At 36.0% G+C, this 13668-nt stretch overlaps 1 protein-coding gene across 2 annotated transcripts in view; it reads left to right on the top strand.

Annotated features, from left to right (window-relative positions):
* dok6 (docking protein 6) overlaps window positions 1-13668 on the top strand; it is a 55318-nt gene that overhangs the window by 17283 nt on the left and 24367 nt on the right. For both annotated transcript variants that reach the window (XM_044104504.1, XM_044104503.1), the window contains exon 2: window positions 11085-11192. In XM_044104504.1, coding sequence (XP_043960439.1) covers window positions 11085-11192 — 108 coding nt within the window. The remainder of the gene's footprint in view (window positions 1-11084; window positions 11193-13668) is intronic.

Genomic DNA, 13668 nt, shown 5'->3' on the forward strand with positions numbered 1-13668 from the left:
AATTATGCTTTCAGAAGAAGTACTGCAGTATTTTCGATCAACTGTAAACCATGAACAAATAATTATTAGTATTTTGAGAATTGCACTTGTCTCAGTTTATGGGGGGCAAAAGCAAGAATATAAATTTTCAAGAAAGATGAGCGTTAGCATTGATAGTCTTTTGATATTTTGGGCTTACTTGCTTTTCATATTTAAAAGATCTAAAAATACTTTAAGATTTCCAACTGTGAGGGCACATAGAAAAACAAAGGGGGCAAAAGTATCATTAAATATGGATACATGGTTTTATTAAATATGGATAAATATGTAGGGGAATAGCAAAGTGCTGTACATTTTGACAAGAAGAATTATTCTGGACTTAAAATTATTAGTATAGTCAAGACTGGAACTTTATAGCAATTACCGTAGTCCAAATTAAATCCTGAAGAGCTTTTCATCAGTTTATTAATATTGGCCAGACAAACACCAAGTAAATATGTTAAAATTTGAAGATCACTCATTTACACTTAATATATATGTATATATATATATATATATATATATATATATATATAAAATTAAGGATCAAATTAAGCTTGATCCTTAATTTAGATTAAGCTACAGAAAAGTAGCTTATGAAGCTAAAATAAAATGGAAAGAAAGAAATCATGAATTTTTCTGCAAAAGCATGGGACAGCAATAGATCAAATCTGATTAGATTAGATAATATCACATCTCTGCTTTTGCTGATTCTAATCCAGTTCTATTCTGCCATGTTTCAATATTGTATCCTCAGCACACCAATGAAAGTAAATGTTGACTTTATGGATATTGAACCTAAACTCAGCATTTATAGTAAAATCAAGATAGGACTGGAATCGTACCCTTGAAGAACACCAAAATAAATGGGGTTTTAATGAGATGTTCTTACAGTGATGATACAGAAAAACAACCTCTTTAAATATGACCCATGATTTTTGTTGTTATTATTTTTTTAATCTAAAATTAATTAAATACAAAATATTTGGGTCATGCAATGTAGTTTTGATATGGGTCAAAACATAGAACGAAAATTTTCATTGAGGTTTTTCCTTTTAAATAATATCATACATGATTGTGTTTGTAAAGTCTGGGTAGACTACATTGTAAAACAATAGAACCAATGATGTGAAAATTTCCTCTAGAATGAAAAAATAATGTTTTAGGGAGATTTAGAAGGACTTAAATTATAGACTGCGGATCAATATTCACTCTGGATGAGGAATACAAAGTGGACATCGGTGTAAAGAAAACAACACTGCACTGCTTTGTCCTCTTTGTCTGTGTGTTATTGACTGTGAAAGCTTCAGCTTGTACATGGATTAAATGAAAATTGCAGTGTGTGTGTCTTTGTGTGCGTGTACATGCAGTGGACTGCTGACTAAAGCGGCAATACATAAAGAGCTTTGAAAGAGGGATGGTTTGAAGAGCGGGGAATTGTCATAATGATGACTTAAACCAGAACAGTCCCGTCATTAAGATGTTTCCCATGTGAGTTCGTCTCAGCCCGGAACGCCGTATCCGACTGTTCCTGCCAACCTGGATGTCAACCGGATCAATAGTGGCTAAAATTTACAATACAATAACTACATCACAGCGAAGGAAGCAGTGTTATGAAGCTGTATTTGGAGATTATGGGATTATGATTACAGTATAATCCTTTGTCCTCTCTCTTCCTGTAAAATGAGTGTTTACCGTCCTTGTCTAGACGTCCAGCATCCCAGAGTAAAAGCCGATTGAGCTTAAGCCAATGCAAGCAAATGTATCACTTGTTTATAGAATAACGGGAAAAAAAAAATCCCCCCCTACTCCACTTTACTGCCTCATACCTGAGAGAAAAACTTCAGTTCTGACCCACATCTCCCTCAGAATAATTTGGCTGCTATTTTTGTTCAGTGCTTAAAAAACTTCTTTGCCACATGCATGATGGCTGGATACACACACAGCCTGTGACATTGAAAAAAAAATGTTTTCCTACTCAATCTGCACAGCCTGGCTTATGTCAAAAATGCTCTCTTGTCTTCCCTCAAAAAAAGGAAGCAGTTGATTCACTTCCCTGGATCTTAGCATTGTTCTTTAAATAACCTCTAAAAGATTTTCCCTAAAAATGATACCTCGAAAACTAGTGATCTGTACTTTTATATTGTTATGCTGGAAATGTGATTCCTTTGAACTCTACAGCTTAAGGTTGTCATTACAGGATTTAGATCTGAATCAAAACATAAACCTTGCTGTCTCTGATGGTTTTCCTGTAAAGGAGTTGAAGCAGGTCTGGTGGTAGAGGTGGTTCTAGGCTGGTTCTGTGAAAGAAAGTGAGAATCAGTTTGTTTTCCACGTTAGAAGCATGTCTTTATGCCACATTGAGCTCTGATTCTAGTAAACTGAGATCCTCACTTCTTCCAAATCACAGAATCACTGTGCCGGGAGACCGTTTTCTTCTCAAATCACTTTTCACAGTGCCTGGCGAGTATCTATACCACTTGACCTTTTACACAATTTTCAAGTTGCAAACACAAACTTGAATGCGTTCTACCAGGATTTGTTGTGACAGACATACACAGGGCAGTGCATAATTGTGAAGCAGAAAGAAAATGATACATCACATCTAAATACTTTATTTTTTTCTTATTGTTTGTAAATGGCTCAAGCTCAGTCAGAAACGTTGGTGAGTATATGTGAACAGCAGCTTTCAGGCCTTGCCATATGTAGTTTTGTAATGGACTAAGTCTGGACTCTTCTTAGGCCATTCTTGGATATTAATAGTTTTGATCTAAGCCATTCTATTCTTTTGGATGTATGTTTATTCTTCTGGAAAGTGAATTTTCACTTCAGCCTAGCAGGCTCAACTTCTATTTAGCGTCATTCATTTTCTTGCTAACACTCCACACTTCCTAGATTTTTGAGGTAAATATTTTTTCAAAATGAGATAAAAAATTTTCCATTCGCTTCAGAATGATATGATTTCTGTTGGTTGGCTACATAAAAATAGATATATGTCATATTTTGTGGGTGTAATGTGATTAATTGAAGCACTTTGAATTGTCCTTGGCTGAAAGGTGCTATATAAATAAATTTGCCTTGCCTTGCCTAAAGTAAAACTTTTGCAACACCCTGTTTTTCACCATCACTTCAAACTGCAGCAATCTGTGTTTTGAACATGTTTCACGTTACTGGACAGCTGAGCAATTTGCACACACTTTTTTCAAGGATTTTTCTTTGGTGGCCTTTTATTATACAGTTATCTGACAAAATAAAGAGTTGAGAGACACGATCCTGCAGACCCAAGACCAGGTTTTGAACCAAGGGTATTTTTGTTGAGGTCTAAAGCAGAATATCATTTTTTTGCTCCAACACACCTGAATCAAAAGGCTAAATTACCTCCTTGGTGTGGCAGGAAGAAAGACCTGCTCATCAATTATTTATTTGATTTTGGTGTGTTGGAGGGAGTTGCAGGTGTTCATTACTGAATCCTGTTAGAGTCAAGAAAGCTAAAATTAGTCATGTGCATTCTTCATGCGTTTCATGTTGTTTCAGGTATTTATTTTTCAGTGTACGAAACTGAAATTTACATAATCATATGATTTTTCTAAATTGTGTAACAATTATTTTGCAGTCTTTAATTTATGTATTTTCTTTAATCTAGTCACTTTTAGTCAGAAGGGAAGGGCAAAAAGGCAAATCAGAAGTGGACAGAAACTTAACTTGCTGCTGGCTGAGTCAAATGGCCCAGATAAAGTAATCTATGATTAACTTATGGGATGTCCAAACATTTTAGATGCGGCAGGAAGTCATGCATGAAGTCTTAGGAGAAACCTGCTCTGATTCGGTTGCTGCATTTGCCTGAGAATTGTTGAGGAGCGATCGCCACAATGATTGCTGTAACAACTGTCCGACGGGATAACAAATCAAATTATAAAGATGGACACCCTCGCGCAGACCCCGCCGCTGTCTAAAATTGATTGCTAGCACCAGGAGCTGATATTGCGGGGTCTGGTCTGTCATAGTCCATCAGACGTCATTATCACCAGGGGAGCCCTAAACTGTATGCAGACCTGAATGAGGATGAAGCCCTCGCTCTCCCGCTTGGAAATTGCCAGAAGACAAGACCACAGACAGAACCATGCTTTATAATGATTCGTATCACTTCAAGGTCAAGTTATTCTCCCTGAATACTATTAAAAATCAAGATATTAACCAGCCTTTGCGCTTTCCACATCCAGCCTGGTGCCATTGTGCAGTAGTGAATAGGGGCTACCTTGATTGAAGTGTTCTCATGTTTTGTATTGCTTTTAAGTGCAGCAGCAATCATCTTTAAACCATCATTTGCTGGACACAAATCTGCGAGAGCGTACTAACCCTCAAACCTCTCCATTTTTTTAAAGGAATCGTAAATGTATTTGCACCTCTTAAGTATTATGATTTGTGTGTCATTATTCACTGATTCTCCCATTCTAGCAGACAGCTAGGAAATCATTTTCATGTCTTTAGACAGTTCCTCAGTTCACCATATTTTATTGAGAGGCGAGACAGCTCCTCAATAATGCCAGAAGTTTTATAATGTTCCCTGGTGTGAATGGACTTTATGTTTTAGGCCATTTACAGAAAATGACAATGACTCTAAAGATGGCTCATTATTTTGTCCCATGAGGTGTATGCATTTCTAAATTTGCAGCAGTCCTTTCAGGCTTCTTGTCACATTGAATGTTGATAGGTCTTAGATTTCTTTATACCAGGTGTTTCCGCAAGGGCTCTCTAGTTCAAAAGGGACCTCAGATTTTCTGTTCTGTCCCACTGTACACTCAATGGCAGCCACATTTATTGCCAACCTTGGCAAATGTGAAAAAAAAAATCCTTAAAACAAACTCCTTTACTGCTGTGGCATAATTTCATGCAGAAAATCTTTAAAATACCCAACATTAAATTTGAGAAAATGCCTTTTTCAGAGAAGAAAAATCACAAGAAAAGAAAAAATGCTCTTAGTAAAGTCTTTTTTTTTTTTTTGTTTCTCATGATAATTTTTTTTAAATAAATACAATCAAAGCACTTTTTAAACTTTGGCCAGATAAAACTGATATTCAGGATTTTTGATATCAAACATACAATGAGTTTTTAGGGGTTTGAGGCAAACTAAGAATAATTTTGGTGGGGAATCTGAAATTTTGTGGAGGCTTTTTCTTTCAAAAGTACTGAGAATCTTGCTATAATGTTCATACATGTTTGCTGTGGAATTGTACAAGTATAGTTTTTAGGCTCAGTAGGTGTGAGAATGCAAATGTATCTATTTTAAGCGCAAAGAAGAAGCAAGAACTTTACTTTAATTTCCAGCTATTTCCTTCAGGTAAATTACAAAAATGTACACATACTTAGCTCTGATTATTTTCTTACCTTCTAATTGACAGATAATAAATTAAGAATGACGATTTCTCACTGCGAACACTGGGAATATACTAGCATTCTTAAATGAATTAAATTGGATTAGAGAAAAATACTTTAATTAATTTTAAGCACCAACATGCCTTAAACTTTGATCCAAAGCTTAGATAAAAAAAAAAAAATAAATAGACAAAGTTAAGACAACAGTATGTATACTTGGATCAATAGCGTTTGTTTAAATGTCCTATGGGAGAACATCATATAGAGAAACATCTGCTGGTTTTCAGTGTGAGTTAAACTAAATATCCTCCTATCTACAAGTGTGCTACTGTGTTGAGTCCCTTGCCAGGTCAAGTCGGCAAGCTTTGTTCTGACTTCTCATTACTCAGCAGGTCCAGTCAAACAAACTATTTTTCTCCAACTGGTTGTCTTGCAAAGATAGATCTCGTATCTATTGAAATGTTTGGTCTATAATTTAGCAAAATGGTACTTATATTTGTGGACAAAAATAAAGCTTTCCTGTCTTCTAAAAGTGGCTTAGCAGTGGCAGAGTAGCGGGGTCCTGTATGACAAGATCTTACAAAATAACAAGTTATAAAACTTCTTAATTGATGTTTCTTTCAAATTACTATTCGGGGATGTGACATCATCCTTTAAAGTGCATGAAAGCTGTTCTTTGTCTCTTCACCGGGCTGCATATTTCAAGCTAAACACTTTCTTTAAGATGGCTACACAGAGGTAAAACACCCATACCATTTTCTTCTCAGTGCGTTACAGGCTCTCTCAAATTTTTACTCCACACTGATGTTTTACCTTAGTTTGTTCCTCTGCCTCACATGTATTAATGTTTTCATGGCTGCCTAATGCAGAGTTTTATTTTCTCAATTTTAGCTTGCATTGTTTTCTTGTTCTCCTATGACCTCTGCAATGTAACCTCATGAATTCAGCAACTTGTTCTTGTTTTGATTGGGTATTAAAATTAAAGCGGTCTAGAACTTTTATTCAACTGAACATAAACCTATAATTGCAGAACGTTGCCAGATATTGAAGGCAGCACTAGCTGCCTTTTGCCGATTGTATACACTTGTAAATCAGACTCGCTGCTTTCTCTCTATTAAATTCAGGAGGTTACTATAGAGCAAATGATAACAACAGAAGTGGTGTGAGAAAAAGTTGAGAGGAAATATGCCTTCAAGACACAAGAAAGAACAAATGTAATGAATTTAAACAAGTCATTGCCTGACTGACAATGAATATAGCTGTGTTTAATGACCATAAGAAAAATACCATTCTATTTTTAATAACCTCTATATACCTTCATATTGTATTACCACTAAGTTCTTACCCCTATTTGCTTGGGTAAGATAGGGTAGATGGCTTTTTCAGAGTTGTCGAAATTACTCGAATTCAGAGACTGTGCATATGAGATCTATGTACAGGCTCAATTTGAATTTGCTCAATTTGAATTTGAATTCAAAAGCTGCTTCTCTTTTTATTGATGGATATACAATTGAATATCACCATATATAAACTCGAGGAAGGGTTTAGTCTTGGAGGCTTATTTTCTCTGTCCCTTTCTTCATCATCCCATTGTTTCTTTCTTGTACTAGTAAATTGACTTGCATAGCCAAACAGCATGTTTTTCACCCTTGTGGCATCATGAGTTACACCAACCCAATAAAGAGACTCCTTTTCCCTGTGTGTAATTATAATCAGTGTAGAAGTGTCACTGAATAGGACCCAACCAGCAGCTGGAGAATAGGGCTGCATTGACAAAGCACTTGCAACTGTGGAACAAGTGAAATTAAGTCCTTTCTATTCATACTCCCTTGTTCTTATTATGCAGAAGCTATCTCAGCTTTTGTACCGCTGTATTGTTACGTAATCCAAACACTATTTAGCTGAATTACTTTGTAGGCATCGAGCATTGGTTTGACTCAAGCCCCCAAAAGGGAATTGCGGCTACTTTTAATTTGGTTGTTTTAAAGTTTCAAATGTAGTTTTGTCCATTAGAGAGTCACATATGTGTGCTTTTATTAAGTAAGCAGTTTTGGTGTCTGTTTATAGAAACTAGAGTAAAGATAAATGGAGGTCACCCCAACTTGTTTCTTTAATACCTTGGGGTGTTATAATTATGGAGAGAAGAAATATTGGCAGTACATTACAACAAAGTAGACGGAATACTACAAGGCATTTCTATTATGTGCTGCTTATAATGGGCCTGTGCAACACCTAACTAGAATTGAGACCCATTAAGCAGACCAATAAGAACCTAGGGATCCACTTTAGTCATTTACTGCGAAGTGCCAAGTTCAACTCAGTGGGCCTTTTATAGAGTACACCAGCTGGGTAAACAAATTAATCGTCCAGCCATGGTTTCCCAGCACAACCATACAGCCCAGGGCAATCATACATCAGACAGAGTGATAGCAACTGTCTCCACCTGGAAATAGAAAGTTTTCTACTATTAAAGACAGACAACCGCCGAGGACCCGCTGGTTTGCGCCATTCATACTTATTCTGCCTCTGATCTGGACTATTCTGCTTCAGTTAGCTGTGAGAATAATAAAGTAGCTAAACATATGACTGTCTGAAGAGTTCTGCACATTGCACAAAACCAATATCAAAATAATAGCTTTCGGCATTCACGTTTTTGTAGGCATGGGATAATATAAAACAGATTTTGTAACCTTAGTTATACATACAAGAAATAGGTGCTTGCTTAAAAAGACAGAAATGCAGCTAACATTACTGCTATTGCATCTATGTAAAGGTAAATTGAGAGGCTCAAGTTCACATATTTAGCTTTGTTCTCTGCTTAGGTACCTACCCTCCAGTAGGTAGATGAGTTTACTAATAGAAATTTTAAAAAGTAAATCAGTAAATATACATTTATTTCTAGTCAAAATAAGTAGCTTTTTCTTGAATTATACAAAATAAAAAGGCTTAAGCAGTAGACAGAAAAGAAATAAACTTGTAAATACTGGTAAATCTTGACGCAAGACTTGTGACAAATAATTCAAAAGTCTTTGGGTTGTTGGCAAATATCGATCCCAGACAGAAAGTTTTACTTTTTGAACTAAGTTATAGACGGTTATAAGACAAGGCATTTCTTTGCGACATGCATTGTGTGGAGTGATATTGCTGTAAAGACAAGCTAGTGATATTTTGTGCAGCCTTGTTCCTGAGACCTGCTGGTGAAGTACTCTGTTTAGTTTGGAACTTTATGAAGATGTGTCACCATGCATCCAAACCAGAAGCTTAAACTCATTCTATATTGAACATGGAGCCAGTGCAGCGTGATCAATACAGGTGTCACATGGGAATGCTTGGAGAATCTTGCCAGAAGCATTGCAGCAGAATTTTGATTAGCTGTTGGCAATTCACATATGTTTTACTGAGGAAAGTACAAATAGAATTACTATAATGTCCTTCTGTGTTTTCTAATATTTTAATGTCTGAAGTAACCGTAAATAATGCACAATGTCTAAGGTCGGTAAGATTGTGGATTCTTCTGTATCCTTATACAACATGACTATACAACTTTTTTTTTTTTTTTTTTCATTTCTGTTACCTTAAAAGAAGCATTATTGAAAATTGAAATTTTTAAATAGCTTTTCTTTTTAATAACTAAAAAAACAAAAGAACAAAAAAAAAACATAAAGGTAGTTTCCTCTCCTTTGGTCATACACTATTGACTAACAGCTGACTGTAGCATCTCATTGAAAATATGGTACACTCTTAGAATTGCATGATGCAAAAATGTTGCCCTGAAGTCCTATTTATGGTTTGATCTTGAAGCAGGTACTCCAAGCTGCACCGGTGTCGGCCACATGGAGAATATAGGCCAGACCGGTCTAGTAATTACTAAAGTACAGTAATCTTCAGGGTCAAAGAGGGCAAATGTTTGACTCGCTGTTGAGGTGTGTGTGCGTGTGTGTGTGTGTGTTTGTGTGCATAGCTGCACATTACATCATAACAGGCAGGAACAGCGTGTGCAGCTGAGCACCTAAAAATGGAAACCCATTTCCTAAGGTTCAGACTAAGTTATAAAGTTGTTACGCTTGTACAAAGTGTGTTTTCTACAAAGCTTTCAGGTTTAAATTGCCTATTTTGAAGCACTTTGAACACTTAAACACATATTTTTTGCCTTTAAAAGTATCTGTTTTTCCTCCTTCAGTGAAGAAAACAGATTTTATTGACTTTTCAAGGCATATTTCCCCGATTTTCAGTGTACTGAAAGAAGGTAAATACAGATCTGAGTAAAGATTAAGTATAGCATATTAATTTACGACAATATAAATATTTAGATGTAACTTTTCATTCCCAAATGACAGAAAAAAACATGAAGAAAAGTGTTCTCTCTCTCTTTTTTGTTTTTTGCATTCAAACGGATTTTGACAATTCTCTTCCAGTCTACAACTGCTGTCAGAATTTGCCTCTGTGTAGCAGCGGCACAGAAAAAGCTTGAAAAGGCTTGAAAACACCTTTTCTGAATCACCTTCTCTGTGTGTCAGGTTAGAGCTGTTTTGGTTATTTCATCCTTGTTTTGAAGAGGTGGGTGCTCCGCAGGGAAAAGGTTATGTCATGTCTGTGCACCAGTCAGGCTCGAGCAACATGTTGGTCCTGAATCTTGTGACAGCTGGGGGTTTGTTGTCTTTCGTTTCCAGTCAGCTTCAATTAAATGTGATCAGGACCGCTCCTCTGAAGCAGGGCTAGAGAATTTAAAATAAGATTTAGTTGTACTACTGTTCAGTCTAATTATATCATTTATCACAGCCCCACAAATGCCAACCCTTAAACACGAGTTGCATAATGAAGGAGTGTTCAGCAGTGGATGGAATTATGCATGGCTCTTTTATTTAAGCTTCTTCTAAATTCATGTTCATAGTGGAAGAAAAAAAAAAACCCACAAACATTTACTTGTTTAACCCATTCCCACAAGGACAGTTTGGATCCTGTTTGTGTGTTCACACCATTTCACACCACTGTAATGAAAATGCTACATTCAGCTCATGTTAACTGGATAAAAGTGGCAGAAGAAAACAGTAACATTGAGCCACAGGTAGCAGGTTTTGTGCAATGATGAGTATGATTGGTTATATCTGAGCTTATCTATTTAATAACTGTATGATTGAGTCATTTGGTCAATGTATAACTTTTGGTTCATAAAAGTATTTTAAAAAGGCTGTAATTCATAGATAAATTCAAATAGAAATGATTAGAATTTCTATTTGAATCTTGAATCTTGTTAGCTCTAGATTTTTAGCATAAAACCTTTTTTTTTTTTCTTTTGCATGTTTGGTGTTAGAGCCTGGCTCGGTGGCTGCAAAAGACTAAGGGAGAAAACACAAGGTGGTAGTATTTTAAGAAAATAATTTGTTGAACTAAAAACCCAAGAGGTGGTCAGCGTGAACTATCCACTGAGCAGAGGGGCCACCACAGAAGAGCAGGCAGGAACAGCTTTTATAGGGCAGGAGCGCATCGGCCCCAGGTGCATCTCTTACCTCGAATGGCAGGGCCAACCTGACAAACGGACAGAAGGAGACTCCCTGGTGGTTGGTTCGTCACAGTCAACCTCTGTGGATGTTTTGCCTGTTTTTTTTTTTTTTTTAGTTGTTGTTTTCTAGTGTTTTTCAGTAATCATTGTGCATCGTTTGGGTAACTGTGCCAGTGTTATTCTTTGTTGTCAGATCTTCCGGAGGTGTTGGCTGGTGTTTAAAAAGGCTTCTAGTAAAGGACCCAGGAGGCTAGAAAAGTATCCCGATGAAAAGGCAGCCTACTTTAGAAGTTTCCACAAGGTAAGATCCTCATCAAAGTCTTGAACGTTTCTCTAATATCCCCGTCACGCTGTTGTGTTATCAATCTTTGTATTTTGTTGAAGCATGCAGCTGTGCAGTTTTAATAAAATAACAACCTAGCATAAACATTTTTGACAAATTTTGAGTTAAATGTCTCACAGTCCATATCTTTAGCCTCTCCTAAACTCTTAAATGGGCATTGCTTAATTTTTTTTAAAGTTTCTGTTATCCCTGTTGCCTGTGGATCTCTATTGAGCAACACTTAAAGATCTTCCTCTGATTTGATATGCCATAGCATAGCATTCCTGTATTACAGCGTACTGCAATTTTAAGTTGGTCTTATGCAATATGCAACCCTCCTAAGGAACAAAAGTTTGAGAGTTTATAAGTTTTATGTTGATAATCAACTGAACAGAAATAAGTTCTTGAAAAATGTCACTTTATATCGACGAATATGTTTAATATGTAATGCACCTAGACTGATGTTAGACAAGACCAAGAAATTGCAGTAAGACTTTTTTATGGGTTTAGTTTTGTGTTAGGACATGAAAGTGGTATCATTTTGATTTTCTTGTTTCATTATAGTATGTATATTTTGGACAAAACATACCAAACAAATGTTTGGTCCAAAAAAAAGAAAAAAGAAAAAAACAAATCATAGAGAAAGAGACCAAAAATATAGGATGGTTAAAGTAAATCATTGTTTACATCAACACTTCAATATAAGCAATTATGCTATAAAGTACACCTTAGATAGTGATTTCTAAGAAAAGACAAAATGAAGTAAATCATGCTGTCTAGATTATATGTATTTTTATTGATAGTTTTTGAATGTGTAAACCAGACTTTATTGAGCTCAGACAGTCAAATCTACAGTTTTGTTTGGAGTGGTGTAGTCTATTATGCTGATGATGCTGATCCATTCAATATTCGGGAAGCTGCATCATGTAGCAATTACACAGCCATGAAATTAAGTATTGATATTCTACAAAGTATGATCTACATCGATTCTGAAATGCCTTGACCTTTTGTTCATTGCCATCATTAGATAACCGTCTCTATTTGAGTCTTCGTTAATGTTACCAGTGTCTGGTGCCCTGCAGCACGCTGTGGGTACAGGTGGTGCTAACAGGACGTCGGATGTGAATGCCTGTCTGTCCACGCCGTCTTCTCAAGTACATAAAGCTCCTCAGGCAGCTGCCTCTGGTCAAAAAAAAAAAAAAAAAAAAGTCTAAATGCCTCTGACACAGACATGCAGAGCATAATTACCAGGCAACAGCCAAGAGTTTCATTTTGCAATTTGGCAAACTGCTCAAATTAATTAGCGTCGAGTGATAACATCAGCTGAGACCTCCTTGCCAACAAGTGAATAACATTTAAGCTTAAGATTTATCTTTGAAAAACACAAGCAAGAAATCCCTATTCTTAGTTTTATATTTGTTTATATAGTTTTTTTGTAATAGTGTTTATCTCTGTACATGTAAATTATAAAACACACGGCTTACTCCATTCCACATCAACAAAGCTTGGAGAACGACTGTCAGATGCGCTGACATGAGGGAACAAAATATCAGTGTTCAAAATGTGGCTGTTTCTTTATTTTTCTTTACAAATTCAAACATTTACTGGATAAATAGAAATTCTTCATCAAAATTAAACCCTTTTAAGTACTAAGATATATTCAAACTTTCAATATTATTCAAAGCATGCAAACATGTCTTTTGGCACATTGGATGATAGCTCTTCTGTTTCTTCAACATTTGTTGGTCTCTTAAATTTTCAAACATTTTGGATAATTTTAGCATAGTGCCGTATCACATTCCCCCCTCTCATATCTACTTTTTCATTAAATCACACCGTTCCTCAGCATAGTGTTTTAAACATCTCATTTTAGTCCGTTAGCAATAAACCGTCAATAAAACAACACTGGCTGCCTCCTTCCTTAAATAAGGCACCACCTGTTTTTTTTGTTTGTTTGTTTGTTTTTACAGAATGAAAGATCTCATTGGTCTGATAGTTTTCTGTTACTCTACAACATCTATTGGTAAATTATGTGCTACATGGAAAGATATTTTCTACCAAAAAATTAGGTTGATCCAGTTATTGATATTGTACTGCTTTTATTGTGAGCACAACTGTGCTTCATGGAGCACTAATCTGTTTTAAACATGCAGTGGGAAACCTGTTTTCATCTTTGCATTACAATTCTGTCCAATGATATCAGATGATGAAGTTAAGGATCTATTAAGGGACATTTTGGGACTTTATCTCGTCCTTTAGGCCTTTCCCCTCTCTTTGAAAAGTAGTAATCCTCAGCATAATATCTCTCTCCACACCCCCTAAGCCCCTTGAAATGCACCAATTATGAGTCATTATCCCGGTAAGTGAAGATGATTTTAAAGGAGCAGCACCATGAACAATGTTTTATCCTAATGAGAGGAGATAAGGGAAGATAATGGAGGACTGCAGAGTAAAC

This window comes from Gambusia affinis, linkage group LG21, assembly GCF_019740435.1.
Source record: "Gambusia affinis linkage group LG21, SWU_Gaff_1.0, whole genome shotgun sequence".
Lineage (NCBI taxonomy): Eukaryota > Metazoa > Chordata > Actinopteri > Cyprinodontiformes > Poeciliidae > Gambusia > Gambusia affinis.